We start from the raw sequence: 18,173 nt of genomic DNA, 5'->3' as shown, positions 1-18,173 counted from the left end.
TAGATACAGTAATTCAACAAGAACCTTCTATTCTGGTCCTTACCAGGAGAGAAAAGAAGAGCACGGGAAAGAGAAGGTAAAAGGTAGAAAAGAAAAGGGAAGCAAGGGAGAATTCAATCCAAATAGGTGAAGTTGGAATACAGCTGCCAGGAAACAACGCCAGCGTCCTCCAGCTTATACTAAACAGAACATCCACTCTGGCCTTCCATTAATTAAATGGAAAGCAAATCCCCAGATTCCCAGTAGGGAACTGACAGGAACCATGGCAAATGCAGAGAAAATACAGTTTTTGTCCCAGAAAGTGCCCTGGTTATTTCGTGACAATGTCAGAACACATACAAAAGATAGGACGGTTATCCTACCTCCTCAGTCAACGTATTGTTTGTAACAAAACATACAGATGATTAACTGGAAATAGATATAAGCCAGATGATCATTCTCATTTTGATGAATCAAAGTAAAGCATGATATTGAGTGGACTAGAAAAATAACTAAAATTTGCATTTATTTGTAGCTCAATTCTTTTGCGCAATCCAATACTAATCGAATGAATAAGACGATTGATGATTTTACATCTCTACTTTGGCATAATAACTTTGCTGAATAAAAAACTTGAAACTAGAGTGTTATAAGAATTTGTATTGATATATGGTAAGAAAATCTCACTGCTTTATGCCAGAAATAGAGAAACAAAAGATTCATGAATAAATCATATGCTATATTAAATATAATCATATTTCAAAATGCAGTTGAAGGGAATTTATTGAAACAAATCACATCTTTGTGCCATTCTTCAGACTATTTGACTTGAATTATTTTGTAAATGGAATCCAGTTGTAGAGTCAATTAGCTATGAGTTTACTGATTTTAATAAACAAATTTATTTGATTAAATTTGCTCACCAAAAATAACTGGCTTTTTCTGCAAATGTTTATTAAAATATATAGGAAAGGCCTTTATTGTAACTAACAGTGCCCAAGTATAACAGGTGCCATGTTATAATAGTAATTATTTACAATATATTTTCCAATAAAAATGACAATACTCAGATTAAACACAGAAAACATAACATTTTCAATACTTGATATTTCCATTAATTCTTCATGTTCTGCAACTGGAAGATAATTCCACATGTTTAGTTTTCTATTTATTCCAGAAGATCTGTGTTGAAATTTTTTTTTGCCATTAGAAACTGTGATTCTCTATGGGACCTTTTCAGCTTTGCACGCCGATTTTGGAACCAGATCTAAAATTAAGGGAAGATAAAAACAGACCTCAGAAATGTTATTATTAACATTTTCATTGCTACAAGTAATAACTAAGTCTGAAAATTTACCTGGATTCTGTCCTCCTCTAGGTTCAATTTTTGAGCTAAGTCTTCTCTGATATCAATGCCAGGATAGCAGTTTACTCTAAAGACATTTTCTAACACTTCAATCTAAGAATAAGGAAATAGTTATTTAAAATGTTGATCTTTGGTCTCTCATCATAAAATAGACTTTAATTTGTATAGCAAAATAATTGCATTCAAATCTTGGGCAATTAATCTGTAAGCTTTTTTTTAATGACTATCCAGAAACTGTTAAAGGGGAGAGAGAGAGAGAGAGATACGGTCTATTGTTTCATTAATAAGGCTTCTAAACTGAGATCCCAAAGTGGATGGGCTTTTTGCCCAACAGGGCATCAGTTAAAGCCTTTGTATTAAGATTATTGGCTGAAAAAACTTCCCACCTGGTTTTGAGTAAAAGCAGTTCTGGGTCTTCGGCCTCTATACCAACTCAACTCTCTTTTCAAAGAAAGTCTCTCTGAGGGTGCAAAGTAATCTTCGTATTTCCAAACACTTTCTTCCGGGACTGAGTGATCCACAGTTTGAGGTAATGAGATCCCACTGGGAAGAGTTGGGACATGTAGACATAGGTTAACTTCTTTCCCTAAAAAGAGAAAAAAGAAGTAACATTTTAGGTGTCCATTTCTATATTCTACAAAGTTGTATATAAGAAGTAACTTCAGAAACTTGTCTCTAACTTTCCTAGTAGAATTCTTCTGGGTTTCACAGGAGACCAAAATCCAAAAAGCAAACAAAAATGAGAGTCCTGTCTTGCTGATAGAGAACACATTCTGGCCTCTGAATGTCATTTATTCTTCAGTGAGAAGATTTAGAATATATGATATGGCAAATAAACCCAGAGCTCTTCTGAAGTAAATGAAGGCTCCTGGCATTTCTCATGGGTGCACTTCATACCTACTCGGATCTAAGGCCAATGTTCTTTTTATTTCCCATAACACTCAGATGGAGGCATTAAAAGTGCTAGATATTTCAATTATGTACTTGGATGAAAGTAAAGTTTTTCTGTAAGTCTATGTAATATGAAAAAAGAAAAAAGGCCAAATTAAACACTGTAAACAAATTAACAAAGAAATTAAAAAATTAAGTTGTGGCGTACCTGAAGAGCCGCAGGTGTCCGCCCAGGGCCTGTGGGGTTTCGTGGATGGAACACAGTCTTTCTTCTGGTCCAGTCCTAAGATACTCTCAATTGAAAAGGGACAGGGTGAGGGTTTGCTTTCCCCAAGCCGAGCACCTTCCTGAAGACTAGGAGACATCCTTGCGTGGGCTGCACAGAGCAACAGCTCCAAGCCTCCCAGGCTGGCTCTGCCCCACGTGTCCGGGGCTGGACCTTCCTGCAGTTCACCTTATTGCTCCGCAGACAAGGGGGCTGGATTTAGAACGTCACTAATTAAAATCCCGTTTCAGAAAGTTTTAGCATGTCAATGCACACTGGCCCAGCCAGCAGCTCCAGGAGTTAATTGTTTATTTGTTTGCAAGTAATTAGCAACTAATGGCTACACCACGGGGGCCACCTACAGGGACAAAAAGTGTTATCTCTCCTAAACAGAACACAGACTTAACTTTCTCAAAAGAAATGATGCACACAGACTAGCACTCCTCTTTTATTTGAAATCATCAATGTATAAAATCATGCTTTTTATTCTGAAGTTTATACTTTCATGGACTCCAGTTACCTAAACATACCGGCAAGACAGAAGAGCAGTCAAGTAATAAATAATCTAATTTAAGTGAATTTTCTTCCAAAGAAATTGGAAAAATAATAATCTCTTAATGCTATTACAGTAATTCTGATGAAAATGCCCGTTTTTCACATGCATATGTAATAGTGACTGTTGTCAATGAAAACACAATAGTATTTGGAGTGCAGCATACTGGAAAAGGTTGGCAATGTTATTAACACTGAGTGTAATTTTCTTCCAAGTGCCTGGATTAACTAACAAGGAACAGTTGCACCAAGTATTTTAAATAATTAATGAGTTAATCCTCTTCTCTCATCTTTTCTTTTAAATGAGAGAGATACAAGTTAATATGAAGATTCACATATAACTACCTCCAAGCAACTTAAAAGTATGCCTATTCAAACTAAAGGAAGAATTTCTCTGCCATCAGTTGTTTCAAAGAAAAATACATAATTTATCTTTTAAAGAAAAATTTCTGTTGATATTTTGAGAGACTGGATGGTTCTCATGAGGACAAGAAGACTTGTGAAAAATAACCAAGAACAAAATATTTTCATTTCATCATCCTAAGAAAATGTGAAATTAAAAGAGAAATATAGCTGCTAAATGAGACGATTCTGAAGTGACCACTTCTCACCAAAGTTGTAACACTTTTAGTTCTTGTACTCTCTTGCTCCTCTTCTTTTAATACCTTCCTGATGATAAATTTAAGTGCTCAGTTTTATACAGCATTCAGACAACTACTGGGCTTTCCTTGTGGGAAGAAGAAAAGAAGTGTGTGCTCAAGGAGGAAACAGCCTCTACAGAATGGAACCGAACTTTATCAGATTTTGCCTTGTCGTGATGTCACTTCCTATCACGATGTCATAAATACTAAGCTAAATTCCTCATTATGTGAGCTCCAATGTGAACAAAGAATTCACACAGAAAACGAAACATGCACACAAGATGGAGTTATAAATATATAAGCAAAGCCATTCTGACAATAAATAAACTAGTAAACATATATCCTCATGGAGGTTTTGCCTACAGTGTCTTGGAAGGTAAACAGTCAATGGTGGGGGCTCCCCTACTCTGGAGCGACCTGGAGAAAGAGATTGATTCACGACCTTCCAGATTCTTTCCTTTCCTTTGAAACATTCATTCACTGATTCATCCCACAAATGGAAGAACATCTACTGCGTACCTAAAAAACCGAATAGGATCCTTGCCTTCATTTGCCCATGAAGCTCGTGGTGGTAGCAGAGGTGGGGGGCAGTGAGACAGCCCACAAACAATGACTGTAAATATTAATAAATAAATAATCTTGTACATTAACCATGATGAGGAGGGAAAAAGGAGAAAGATGAGCCAGGAAAGCTGGCTCCTCAGTAAGGGAGGTAGAAGGCGGCCTGACTGAGACCTTCGATCCCATAGACCAGGGCCCTAGAGGCAGTCCCCAATTTCTGCTTTATCAACACAGACACTGCAATATTTTTATTTATCCTGAGTTGATTTTATGTGGACTTAATACCATTTTACATCTGGATGAGTATGTATGAAAATAAAAGATAGCAAAGAGTTTCTTTAAAAATGTGCAGGCAATGTTTTCTCATATATCGACTCAACAGACTTTTACAGAGCACTTAACATGTGTCAGACACCATTCTAGGATTAGGAATGAACAAAAGCAAGGTAATTTCAGAGAGCGATAAACTCACTGAAAGGAATAAACAAAGTGGTGGTGATGAAACATAACAGGGGTGGAGGTGTGGTGCAAAGAGGGTCTTTAAGTATTGATGGTCAGGGAGGCCTCTCTCAGGAGGTGACATTTTAGCTGAGGGTAAGAGAATGCTAGCATGCCAAGATTTTGAGAAAGAGCATTCCAGTCAGAAGGAACAGCAAGTACAAAGGTCTTGCAGCTGAAAGGTATTGGAATATTTGAGGAGGAAAAGGGCAGTTAGCCAGAGAGCGGTGAGTGGTACCAGATGCTAGTGTTTGGAGAGCCAGGCCTGGCTGGATAATGGATGCCTTTATGAAGACCTATAAAGACCGTGGTAAGGAGTTCAAGTGCAAAGCGAACCCAGGGCAGGGTTTTAAGCTGGGACTAATGTGACAGTCTGAGTTGTTTTTACTCACAACATTTCTGACACCCAATGTATATGGGCTTTTCCACACCAAGCGATTCTCCAGTTCTCTGTAGACATCAACAGGGTATCCAAAATTCAATTCTGACCCCAACTACCCCCACGGGTTAAGGGCTCAGTCCACCAAGACTATAGTTACCACTTGCAAGTCCCAGGTTGCCACTTGCACTTCTGACTAACCAACTGTAAATTCAGAGTTCCCCTTCACAGGTTCAATTATTTGCTAGAACTCACACAATTCAAGAAGGCATGCTGTTTACGTTTACTAGAAAAGATACAATTCAGGAACAGATGGAAGAGATGTGTAGGGCAAGGTGTGGGGAAGGAGCACAGAGGTTCCATGCCCTCTCTGGGCACCACCTTCCCAGCACTTCAATGTGTTTGCCAACCTGGAAGCTCTCAGAATCCTGATCTTTTTGTAGTGGGTTTTTTATGGAGTTTCATTACATACACAAGATTGATTAATCATCAGCTATTGGTGACCCTCTCCTGAGGCTGGCAGGTGGGGCTGAAAGTTATAAGCCTCTAATCTAGGTTTGGTCTTTCCTGTAACCAGCCCACATCTTGAAGCTATTGAGAAGCCCACCAAGAGTCATGTCATTAGAATAAAAGATGTTCCTATCACTCTTATTACTCAGGAAATTCCAAGAAATTTAGTAGCTGTGTGCCTGGAACCAGGGACAGAGACCAGATATATTTCTCTTTATAGCACAGATAGGATTTACAGTTTTAAAATCCCATCCTGGCTGCTACATAGAAAGAGACTGAAGAGTGATGAGTGCAACCAGTGAAATCGAAGATCACCTGAGAGTTGTTTATTCACTACATTCTTACCGAGCATATACTAATGCAAGGCATTGTTCGAGGTATGATGAGAAGAGAGATAACTGTCCAGGGGCAAGAGATGATGGCTAACAGTGGATCTGGGAAGTGGTACAATTCTTTAGGAGGTTGTGGGAGATGAAGTAATTGGATAATTAGTTTCAATTCTTTCATCCCCACAATATATTATATAGCTATCCCCTTGCTGTGGCTTCATCGTGGATACAGTGTACTTTCCACCCCTCAGCTTTGGGCTTGTCCATGTGACTTGCTTCAGTCAAGGGCAACACACTAGAAGCCTGAAATATGACTGGTTTGCCCTCCTGAGCTTCTGACATCACTGTGTGGTCATCCGTGGGGCAGTTGCTGCCTCTCAGCCTAAGCCCTAGAATGAACACACGTGAAGGAGACCCCACCCTATCCTGCAGCTTGCCATTAAGCAGGCAAAGCCCAGGCAAACTCAGCCAAACACCAACTGACCTGCAGTTTCATGGGTGAGAAAAATAAATATTCATTGTTTATTAAGCTACTGAGATTTCTGAGGTCATTTGACATACAGCATTGTGGAGGAAACAGCTCCTTCATGTGGGAACAGAAAAACACATCTTGCTGGTGGATTAGGAGAAATGAAGGAAAGAGAGGCATTAAGGATGACTGTTTTTTTGGCTTGAGCAAATACAGTGTCATTTATTGGGGTGTGGAAGCCTGGACTAGGGGAGGAAAGGTTTGGGGAGAAATGAAGAGTTTCAGTTTGGATTGCAAGTGGGCTACTGGATTTCTGAGTTTGAGCTCAGGGTTGAATCTCTAAGTCTGTGCATCACTAGCACAAATCATATGTATTAAAAGCATTAAAAGCCAGAGGTTTGTATGAGATCACCCAGTGAATGACCCTAGACACAAGAAGGATCTTAAGACCAAGTCTGAGATATTTCAATATTTAGAAATTGGAAAAGATGTGCTGAAAAAAGAACTAGAGAAGGAAACAGGTAGTAAGCCAAGGGAAAAATGTGGAGAAATGATAATCAACCCAAGAGAGGAAAGAGGATCAAGGAGAAAGATGGCTACAACAATATCTAAGTGGTCTCACTGCGTCCATCCTTGATCCCTTATGGTTTTCTATCAACACAGCAGCCAGCGAGAGGGATTATTTAAAAACATATCCGTTCATGTCACAACTCTGCTCAAAAAATGGCTTCCCATCTCAGTAAAAGTCAGTCTTTTTAGTGTTATATACAGTGTCACATGATCTGCCAGCTCCCCTTCCCGATCTGATCTTATCTTTCATCACATCTCCCATGCTGACTTTGTTCTGGCTACATGAGACCTCTCCTCTTCCTGAAAACACAGGTACAGTTCTGCCTCAGGCCTGTACACTGGCTGTTTTCACTCCCTAGAATGTTCTTCCCTCACATATTCTCACAGTTTACTTACTCTGTTACCTCCTTCAAGTATTTCCTTAAATACAATTTTTTCCAACGAGGCTTACTCTTTCAGTCCCTTAAAAAATTTCAGGAGTCTTGATGCCCTCTCTCCTCCCTTTTGTCTTATTGTATGTTCATCTTGTTTCCTGTTTATTGCCTGTTTCTTATCTTTAGAATTTTTGTTTGTTCTAGTATCCACAACAGTGCTCAGCTAAAACTAGATGAAATAATAAGTGAATGATCAGCTGTGTCAATGCTAAGAGGCTGGGTAAAAAGAAGACAAAAATGTATCCACAGATTTGTTAACAAGGGAGTTACTGTCAACTTTGGCAAGCTGGAAGGGTAGAGGAAAAAAGCCAAATTTGAAGTAAACTGGAGAATGAATGAGATATTTCTGTTATAGCAATACGCTGGGCCATATTCCTTGAAAGACTCTTCCACTACAAAACAATTAGATCTTGTATAAAATATATCTTCAAGTGCAATGCTGAGGTCTGAACACGTAAGGGAAATTTTGTTTCCTCACCACACGAAACAGTAAAAACACAACAACCAAGAATTGAACTCAGAACTGGGAGCAGTGATCAGCAGACAAATGATAAATAAGAGGTCACCCACAAGAGCAAAAATCCTTAGCATCACTGAAACCAGGATTCTAACCCTCAGGCTAGTAGTAGGTAGGAGAGTTGAACAGAAGATTCTCACTTGAGGTCACTTTAATATTCAGTTCAGTTCAGTTCAGTCGCTCAGTCGTGTCCGACTCTTTGCGACCCCATGAATCGCAGCACGCCAGGCCTCCCTGTCCATCACCAACTCCCGGAGTTCACCCAGACTCATGTCCATCGAGTCAGTGATGCCATCCAGCCATCTCATCCTCTGTCGTCCCCTTCTCCTCCTGCCCCCAATCCCTCCCAGCATCAGAATCTTTTCCAATGAGTCAACTCTTCGCATGAGGTGGCCAAAGTACTGGAGTTTCAGCTTTACCATCATTCCTTCCAAAGAAATCCCAGGGCCAATCTCCTTCAGAATGGACTGGTTGGATCTCCTTGCAGTCCAAGGGACTCTCAAGAGTCTTCTCCAACACCATAGTTCAAAAGCATCAGTTCTTCGGCACTCAGCCTTCTTCACAGTCCAACTCTCACATCCATACATGACCACAGGAAAAACCATAGCCTTGACTAGATGGACCTTTGTTGGCAAAGTAATGTCTCTGCTTTTCAATATGCTATCTAGGTTGGACATAACTTTCCCTCCAAGGAGTAAGCGTCTTTTAATTTCATGGCTGCCATTTCAGTCACCATCTGCAGTGATTTTGGAACCCCCAAAAATAAAGTGTGACACTGTTTCCACTGTTTCCCCATCTATTTCCCATGAAGTGATGGGACCGGATGCCATGATCTTCGTTTTCTGAATGTTGAGCTTTAAGCCAACTTTTTCACTCCCCATTTTCACTTTAATATTGGTTCCCGGCAAAAGCAGACCAAACGCTCTCTGGGAGAAAGCCTCCCTAATTTAGGTCACAAAATTCCCACAGATTAAAACTAAGCAAATATAATCTCACAATCAAAGAGAAGCAAGCACATGTGAGCAGCCACCATGATAGGTATAGAGGCCAACATGGAGAGGAATTGAAGTTTCCCGTCAACAGTCAACATCAACTTGCCAGCTATGTGAATATGCCACTTGGCAAGTGAATCTTTCAGCTCCATTCAAGCCTTCAGATGACTAAAGCCCCAAATGACATCTGACCACAATCTTAATGGAAACTACAAGACAGGACTGGGTATCCAAGTCACTCCTGAATTCCTGACATAAAGAAACAGTGAGAGGTATTAAATGAACACTACTGTTTTAAACCACCAAGTTTTGGGTGATTTACGCAGCACTAGATAATTTATCTAAAAAGCTCCATCATAAAAAACTGAGAAAGGGGAACCTGTAGGGAGACAAGAACAAAAGACAGAACACAAATTACCAATATTAGGAATAAAGAGGTAATACCACTACAGAGAATACAGACATTAAAAAAAAAAAAGAATATAATGAACAACTTTATACCAGTAAATTCAGTAGCTTACATGAAATAGGCAAGAATCTTTAAAAACTATATGATTACAAAAACTGAAACAACATGAAATGGAAAATATGACTAGCTACATATCTATTAAAGAAACAGAACTGGTTATCAAATTCTTTCCCACAGAGAAAACTTCAGGCCAAGATAACTTCACTGGTGAAGTTTATCAAACATTTAAAGAAAATCTTACACAAATACCAATCTTAAACAAACTCTTTCAGAAAATGGAAGAGGAAGGACCCTTCTAAATCTGTTTTATGAGGTCTGAATAACCCTGATAACAAAAAAATTTGTTTTTAATTACAGACAAATATCTCTCATGAACACTGACACAAAAACTTTAAAATATTAGCAAACTGAAGGTTGACACATATAAAAAGGATAATACACGATGGCTAATTAATGGCCACTATAACATCTTTCCCAATGATTTCAAAATATAAACATCAAAATATACCAATCAACCAAGAAAAGGGTTGTGAAACCTTCCATATAATCAATCCTCGATATCTTTCAACATTTATTTTGAAATAAGAAATAAAAGCCTGACACACTGACATTGAAGAGAAGAGATTATAGGAATTGTAAAATTGGAAGTCTGTATTTTAGACATCTGTATGTACAAGATGAAGTAAAAATGAGATGTGTATGTTTTATTTTGCTCTAGTAACTTGTGAATCAACTCAGGCTTTGCTAACATTTTCTAATTATGTATTTCAACTAAACCTCAAATCATTAACTACCAGGAAAAATGCCCAATGTCTTAGATGTTTTGGCAGAGTTTTCAAAAAACCAGTCATAGCACAATAAGAAAGAAAATCAGCCTGTGAGTATAATAAGAAAGAAAACCAGGCTGTGAGGATAAGAAAGAAATGCAATAAGCAAAGCTTCATGACGTTAGCCTCTTACTTATGCGTAAGAATAACACTGTTCTATTTGAGACCCTCAGAATTTTTAAATATGTTTTCTAAAATATATAGAAGACTTTAGATTTTACTGTTAACACCTTCAGTATCTCCTAGAAAAATGCCAAAGTAGACATTCAATTAATATTTCTTAAATGAATAAATAAATGGATGGATGGATAGATGAGACTAGGAGGAGGAGACGTTTGTAAATACACGTAAATGTTGTGTGTTTGCTCTTGTTGCCATTGCTTCTTAATGTGTAAAAGTATTCCCAGTTTTCTATGAACTACTTATATATCACTCCAGGGTAATCCACAGATTAGACATTATGACATTCTGTAACTATAATTCAATAAAAGTGAGATGGGGGATTCCTTATTTTAAATTGGGGTTTAAGAGTTGGACTATAAAGAAAGCTGAGTGCCAAAGAATTGATGCTTTTGAACTGTGGTGTTGGAGAAGACTCTTGAGAGTCCCTTGGACTGCAAGGAGATCCAACCAGTCCATCCTAAAGGAGATCAGTCCTGGGTGTTCATTGGAAGGACTGATGTTGAAGCTGAAACTCCAATACTTTGGCCACCTGATGTGAAGAGCTGACTCATTTGAAAAGACCTGATGCTGGGAAAGATTGAGGGCAGGAGGAGAAGGGGATGACAGAGGATGAAATGCTTCAATGGCATCACCATCTCAATGGAGATGAGTTTGAGTAGACTCCAGGAGTTAGTGATGGACAGGGAGGCCTGGTGTGCTGTGGTTCATGGGGTCACAAAGAGTCGGACATGACTGAGCAACTGAACTGAACTAATAGAGGTGTTTTACAATGTTCTGTTAGTTTTTGTAGTACAGAGAAGTGAGTCAGCTGTATGTATGCATATATCCCCTCCCTCCTGAACCTCCTTCCCATCCCTCTCATCACAGAACACCAAGATGAGCTCCCTGTGCTGTACAATAGGCTCCCACTAGCTACCTGTGGGGGATTCATTTAAAATCTGAGCTTACAATTTTAAAATCCTGAGGCACAATTCATGTCTGTGATACTCTGTCATTCCTAAGGCCATTAGCCTTTGCTATTACTTGAAACATATGGTATAATCCTCAGTGGTTACAAGGTTGAAGAATAAGCTTTAGTCGCTTAATCGTGTCCTACTCTTTGCGACGCCATGGACTGTAGCCTGCCAGGCTCCTCTGTCCATGGGATCCTCCAGGCAAGAATACTTGAGTGTGTTGCCCTTCCCTTCTCCAGAGGATCTTCCTGACCCAGGGATCGAACTCGGGTCTCCTGCATTGCAGGTGGACTCTTTACCATCTGAGCCACCAGGGAGTTGGGATTATTTCACACATACTTTTGTCTCTCCTGGCAACCATCTCAGTACTCATCAAACATAAGATATTAAATAAAGATTTGTAGAAAAGTTCACTCTATTTATATTTAGAAAACATTTTAGGCTTTTCTCAATCTCAAAAGATTATAGTTTCATATTTGTACATTTTCAAACCAGTCAAAATTGTTTTCTGTACAGTGCCTCTTGTATATATCAAGTTCTTGGTTTTAAAAATTTGATATAAAATTATCTAAAACACTGATGCCTTTTGATTTTAAAAAATTCATTTAATATTTACTATGGTACATGAGTAAAATGATAGTTTCCTTCAATTCTACCCCATTTTTACTGTCCAACCCACTGGCATCCACTATTAACACTTTAGTGCTCCTTCCTATCTTTTTAGAATGCCTTGACATAAATAGGTAGCTGCACACACACGCTTTTATCCACAGGGAGCCAGACACACGTACTGTTCTGCAATGTGGTTTCCCTACACTGACATGACATAAGCACATACAGCTCCATCCCATGCTTCAATAGCTGCCTGATGCTACAGTAAGCGGAAGAATCACAATTTACTGAACTACTCTCTTGATAACGGCACTTGGGTGTCTCCAATTTTTTAAACTCTAACAAACAATGAATACCTTCTTAGCACATATGCAGGAGTATTTCCATGAAAAAGTTTCTTTGAAGAATATATTTTTTTTTGTCACCCCAAAATAAACCAGAATTTATTATGAAGAAAAAAATAATATGCTTTTTGTGAATTCTGCCATATTTCATTCCAAGAAATCTTTACCAATGAACGCTCCCACCCAGTATAGCCCGTCTTTATGTCCTCCCCAGACTGACATTGAGGACAAGAAAATTCAGGGCTAGGTTAAATTAGACTCAGGATTTCCCTAGACTCAGTAATCAAAAATAAAATAGTTCAGGATTTAAGGCTTCCAGGGGCTCAGGCCTACACGTTAGTGTTACTTAATCTAATCATTGTAGATTAAATTAGAGTTGTCAGTTAACTTGAGAACCTGATTGTCAGTTATAACATTGTTTCTGGAGGATAAATGCCATGGTTTTCTTATCAACTTAAAAACAAACTTTTAAGTCAGAACAAACATTTATTAAACTCCAGCATGTACAGGGATGTACTAAGTAACCAGGAGATGAAATGACTTCTGCCCTCAAGAAACTCATGATTAAGAAGGTAGTAATTAACATTAATTTTGTTAGGTGTCATGATGTGATTATGGTTACATTTACTGAAAGTCCCTCTAAAAGATTCTACTTAAATATTTATAGGTGAAATTTCAGAATGTCTGGGTTTTAGTTTAAAATACTTCAGAAGGGCTTTGCTGGTGGTCCAGGGCTTAAGAGTTTACCTTGCAATGCAGGGGACACTGGTTCGATCCTTGGTCTGGAACAATCGCACATGCCATAGAGCAACTAAGCCCATGTGCCAACTGCTGAAGCCTGCACACCTAGAGCCTGTGCTCTGTCTGCAACAAGAGAAGTCACCACAATGAGAAACCTGTCCACCACAAGGAAGAAGAGCCCCCACTCGCCCCAACTGGAGAACGCCCACGCATAGCAATGAAGACCCAGCACAGCCAAAAATAACTAAATAAAATTATTAAATAAAATACTTCAGGAAAACAAGAAAGAAAAGAAAGATAATTGAAGCAAGTATTGTAAAATGTTGGTAAGTGCTGAATTGGAGTGATGGGTATATGTAGATTCATTGTCTCTAATGAATAAAAATATAATATCGTGGGTTCATTATTCTCTCTACTTTTGTAAATATAAGTAGCATAATTCTCTTATTCTTCTAGGAACACCAATAAATAAATACAAAATTTTAAAGATGTGTGCACAAGAGGTTGTGCATGGGAGCAAAAAGGGGCCCAAATCAGCTTGAGTGAAACTGAACAGGACTGATGAGTTCTAGAGCCCAACCCTGGTGTCACACTACCCGGGTCCAAATTCCAGCACTGACTCTTTTCAACTATGTGACCTTGGCTATGTAACTTAGCCTCTCTGTGCCTCAGTTTCCTCTATAATTAAATGGGGATAATTGAGGATCAAGTGAGATTAATAGTTGCAAAGCCCTTGAAATAATCCCTGACACATAGTAAATGTTACATAAATTATTTGCTATCATTTATTACCATTATCAATGTTACTAGAAGGCTTTTCAGATATGTCTTTAGGTAGAGATGTTTCAAGAAAACGTCAGAGAAAAGCAACACAATGAAGGCCAATTAGGTGTAGTTATAGGGGTATGTGTGTGTGTCTGTGTGTGTGTCTGTTTGTTGAGGGGAGTAAGAGGGAGAAAGTGACTGTGATTGCCACATTTCTAGTTTCTGTGACCAAACAGATGGTATCTGCTGCCTGCCAATGTAGGAGACCCAAGAAATGGGGGTTTAATCTCTAGGTCAGGAAGATCCCCTGGAGAAGGGAATGGCAACTCCAGGATTCTTACCCAGAGAATCCCATGGATAGAGGAGCCTGGCGGGCCAGAGTCCATGGGATCGCAAAAAGTTGGACACAACTGAAGTGACTTAGCATGCACTCACACATCATTAACAGAAGGAGTAGAGGTGAAAGAGAGTTTACCACTTGAAAATTGTGTTTCTAATCATATAAACAAGTGACAAAGTATTTAGCAAACTGAATTACCTCAGAATGAAAATATAGTTCCCCAGACTGAGAAGGTAAAAAACTAATGAAAATTGGCAGCATACAATTTAAATAATACAGGTTCTAAAAATACTGTAGGAGAATTTATCTGGATTTGTAAACATTATTGTTATACAGTTCACACATATAACCTAAACAAATGAGCTCATTTTAGTACTAGAAGATAACTGGAAATAACATTTCCACCATCTAGCAACTCAGATATTAGTGGAATTGACTTAAAGTAAATATATATTTCTAAATGGTTATAATTTAAAAAGGCAGCTGTCATTTCAGCAGTGTTTTCAGTACTTCTTCAGTTAGGATTTGTTTCATGTTTCCTTGTGATCTCTGAGGGGATGACACAGAACTGATGCTGTATTCTCATTATTTCCTATCAGGTAGCATATAATTTTGATTAGTCTCATTATTGGTGATTTCAACTTTCAGCATTTGATTAAGATGGTGTCTGCCAGGTTTTCCCACTAGAAAGTTACTCTTTCCCCCTTTATAATGTAGTGGGTTTTTTTGGTGAGGTTATTTTTAAGCCTATGCAAATACTTTGCAACAAATGTTTTTATTCATTTATTTATATCAATATGAACTCATGGTTTTCTATTTTATTTAAGGAGTTATAATCTCATTACTTACTGTGATGCTGAAATTTCCCCTGATTTGGCTAATGGAAGCCCCCTTCAAGCTGACTTGTGTTCTTTCCACACATCATTTTTTGATGTGGACCATTTCTAAAGTCTTTGTTGAATCTGCTACAACGTTACTTCCGCTTTATGTTTTGGTTTTTTGGCTGTGAGGCATGTGGGATCTCCCTGACCAGGGATTGAATCCACATCCCCTGCATTGGAAGGGGAAGTCTTAACCACTGGACTGTCAGAGAAGTCCCTTGACAAATCATTTTTGAGCACTTTCTACCTCCTAGCATAAAGTGTCTCAGGTATATCTTATTCTTTTCTTGCTCCAGACCTAGAGTCAGCCATTTCTCTGACCAGTCCTATTTCTTTTTAATGAACAATAGTGTTTGGAAGCCAAGATATAGACTCAGATGTGCATCCACTGTTATTGGGGCATCTCTCTCAAAGGCTTTCTCAATGAAAAAGGTAGGAAATAAATGCAGGTATGTGACATATACACACTTTATATCCCATACATGTATTGAAACCTGTGAGTTCACATGTGCTGTGCTTAGTCACTCAGCTGTGTCCGACTCTTTACGACCCCATGGACTATAGCCTGCCAGGCTCCTCTGTCCATGGGGATTCTCCAGACAAGAATGCTGGAGTGGATTGCCATGCCCTCCTCCAGGGAATCTTTCAAACCCAGGGTTCAAATCCAGATCTCTCTCACTGCAGGCATATTCTTTACCGTCTGAGCCACCAGGGAAGCCATGCTGCTGCTGCTGCTGCTGCTGCTGCTGCTAAATTGCTTCAGTTGTGTCCGACCCTGTGCGACCCCATAGATGGCAGCCCACCAGGCTCCCCTATCCCTGGGATTCTCTAGGCAAGAATATTGGAGTGGGTTACCATTTCCTTCTCCAATGCATGAAAGTGAAAAGTTGAAGTCCCTCAGTCGTGTCCAACTCTTAGCAACCATGGATACCTCTAATTCCAATCTAGCACTGCTGCTGCTGCTGCTAAGTTGCTTCAGTCGTGTCCAACTCTGTGCGACCGCATAGACGGCAGCCCACCAGGCTCCTCTGTCCATGGGATTCTCCAGGCAAGAACACTGGAGTGGGTTGCCATTTCCTCCTCCAATGCATGAAAGTGAAAAGTCAAAGTGAAGTCGCTCAGTCGTGTCCGACTCCTAGCGACCCCGTGGACTGCAGCCTACCAGGCTCCTCTGTCCATGGGATTTTCCAGGCAAGAGTACTGGAGTGGGGTGCCATTGCTAGCACTAGAGGGCGCATTCTAACTTTCCCCCTTTCCATACAGTATTTGTAATTCCCTTCTCTGACAATGAGAATCCTGGCTTTTTTTTTATCCTTGATATATTTACCTATTGCATGTATCCCCCTATGTAACCCAACTGCCACTGCTACCATCCCTTCCCCACAGAGATGCAGCCAGCTCTCAACATGCACAAAAGCCCTCACCATGCTTGAACACCAAAACAGCCCTCTCAGGTATCCTCACCCCATGTTTGCTCCAACATCCTATTGCCTGGGGGTTGTCTCTCCACCAAAATGCCATTTTTGCCCATCTTTTGCCCTGACGCCCTGAACAGGCTCTGGCACTGCACACCAGGGCGCTCCTTTGTGAGGATGCCCTACCCCGCTTGCTGGACTCCAACACCTCATTCTGGGCCCCCGTGTCTCACCACCCTGCATAAATTCCTACTTTATTTGGTTCCACCTAACGGCTTTAAGGGCTTTCCTAAAGCCCCTAAAGTGGTAAAGAATCTGCCTGCCAATGCAGGAGACATAGGAGACACAGGATCGATCCCCGGGTTGGGAAGATCCCCTGGAGGAGGAAATGGCAATCCCCTCCAGTATTCTTGCCTGGACAATCCCATGGACAGAGGAGCCTGGTGGGCTACAGACCATGGGGTCACAAAGAGCTGGATGTGACTGGGCAACTGGGCATGCAAACAATGGCTTTAGGGCTGAATTATTTAGAAAGGGAAGAGGAAAAAACCATACACTTGTTTTTACATGAACTCACTGTCTTCTGTTATTAAGACATTATTTTTGCCCCTATATTATTTTGATCATGACTTAGCTAAATCACTCATATAATTTTTCCTTTAAATCAGTATATTTCATAAAGTACTGAGTTTACTTAAGACAATGTTAATTTGTGTATAATTTATGATATCTCATATCAGTAGTTTAGCTTCTCTAGTATTTGTTTCAAATCATAACCTCAATTAAAAGTGTTTTTATCCAAAATTAGGGTAGAAGTCAAAATCCTCACTTACGCCATTAGGCTTTACATGATTTTATCTTCTCTTCCTCCTCCCCAACAGATTCCTCCACCCTGGCTCGCCCCTTTCCTGCCACTCTGATCTCTATGCAATCCTTCAAATAGAAAGGCCACTCCTGCCTTAGGGCATAGGGCCTCTACCCTGGCTGTTTCTCTTCCTGAAACACTTTTTTCTCAGATGTACTCATTGCTCACTCCAGTGACTCCTTCACATTTTTGTTCAGATGTCACCTTTTCAATGAACTCCACTCTGACAAGCTTATTTAAAATTGCAACTGCTCTTCACCTCATTTTCCCTGTTTTCCATAGCACTCCCCACTTTCTAATATACTTTATTTCTTATACTGCATATTATGTTTATATTTCATTGTCTTTTTTCCTACCATTGCCACTAAACTGTAGCTCCACAAGGGCAGAGATTTTTAACATTTTGTTCATTCAGATCAGATCAGTCACTCAGTCGTGTCCGACTCTTTGCGACCCCATGAATCGCAGCAAGCCAGGCCTCCCTGTCCATCACCAACTCCCGGAGTTCACCCAGACTCATGTCCATCGAGTCAGTGATGCCATCCAGCCATCTCATCCTCTGTTGTCCCCTCCTCCTCCTGCCCCCAATCCCTCCCAGCATCAGAGTCTTTTCCAATGAGTCAACTCTTCGCATGAGGTGGCCAAAGTACTGGAGTTTCAGCTTTAGCATCATTCCTTCCAAAGAAATCCCAGGGCTCCTGAGGCAGCTTAAAATCCCAAAACTAAATTTAGGGCACCACCTAGTGTTTTTGGAAGGACGTGCTGATTTACTGTGAGACTTAACTACACTGGTGGTGGTTTAGTCGCTAAGTCGCGTCTGACTCT

The 18,173-nt window shown here is 39.8% G+C and overlaps 1 protein-coding gene across 10 annotated transcripts in view; it reads right to left on the bottom strand.

Moving 5' to 3' along the window:
- Window positions 1-488: 488 nt before the first annotated feature.
- HESX1 (HESX homeobox 1) overlaps window positions 489-18,173 on the bottom strand; it is a 40,329-nt gene continuing 22,644 nt past the window's right edge. For 3 of the 10 annotated variants that reach the window (XM_061396595.1, XM_061396596.1, XM_061396597.1), the window contains 5 exons: window positions 13,089-13,205; window positions 2,445-2,714; window positions 1,732-1,931; window positions 1,337-1,438; window positions 489-1,246 (listed from right to left, as the gene is read on the bottom strand). In XM_061396595.1, coding sequence (XP_061252579.1) covers window positions 1,148-1,246; window positions 1,337-1,438; window positions 1,732-1,931; window positions 2,445-2,601 — 558 coding nt within the window. In that variant the 5' untranslated portion in view covers window positions 2,602-2,714; window positions 13,089-13,205 and the 3' untranslated portion in view covers window positions 489-1,147. The remainder of the gene's footprint in view (window positions 1,247-1,336; window positions 1,439-1,731; window positions 1,932-2,444; window positions 2,715-13,088; window positions 13,206-18,173) is intronic. The other 7 variants (XM_061396599.1, XM_061396600.1, XM_061396601.1 and 4 more) reach the window with 5 other exon arrangements.

The sequence above is a fragment of the Bos javanicus genome, chromosome 22 (genome assembly GCF_032452875.1).
Source record: "Bos javanicus breed banteng chromosome 22, ARS-OSU_banteng_1.0, whole genome shotgun sequence".
Taxonomy (NCBI): domain Eukaryota; kingdom Metazoa; phylum Chordata; class Mammalia; order Artiodactyla; family Bovidae; genus Bos; species Bos javanicus.
This window is presented reverse-complemented; position numbering and strand designations above follow the sequence as displayed.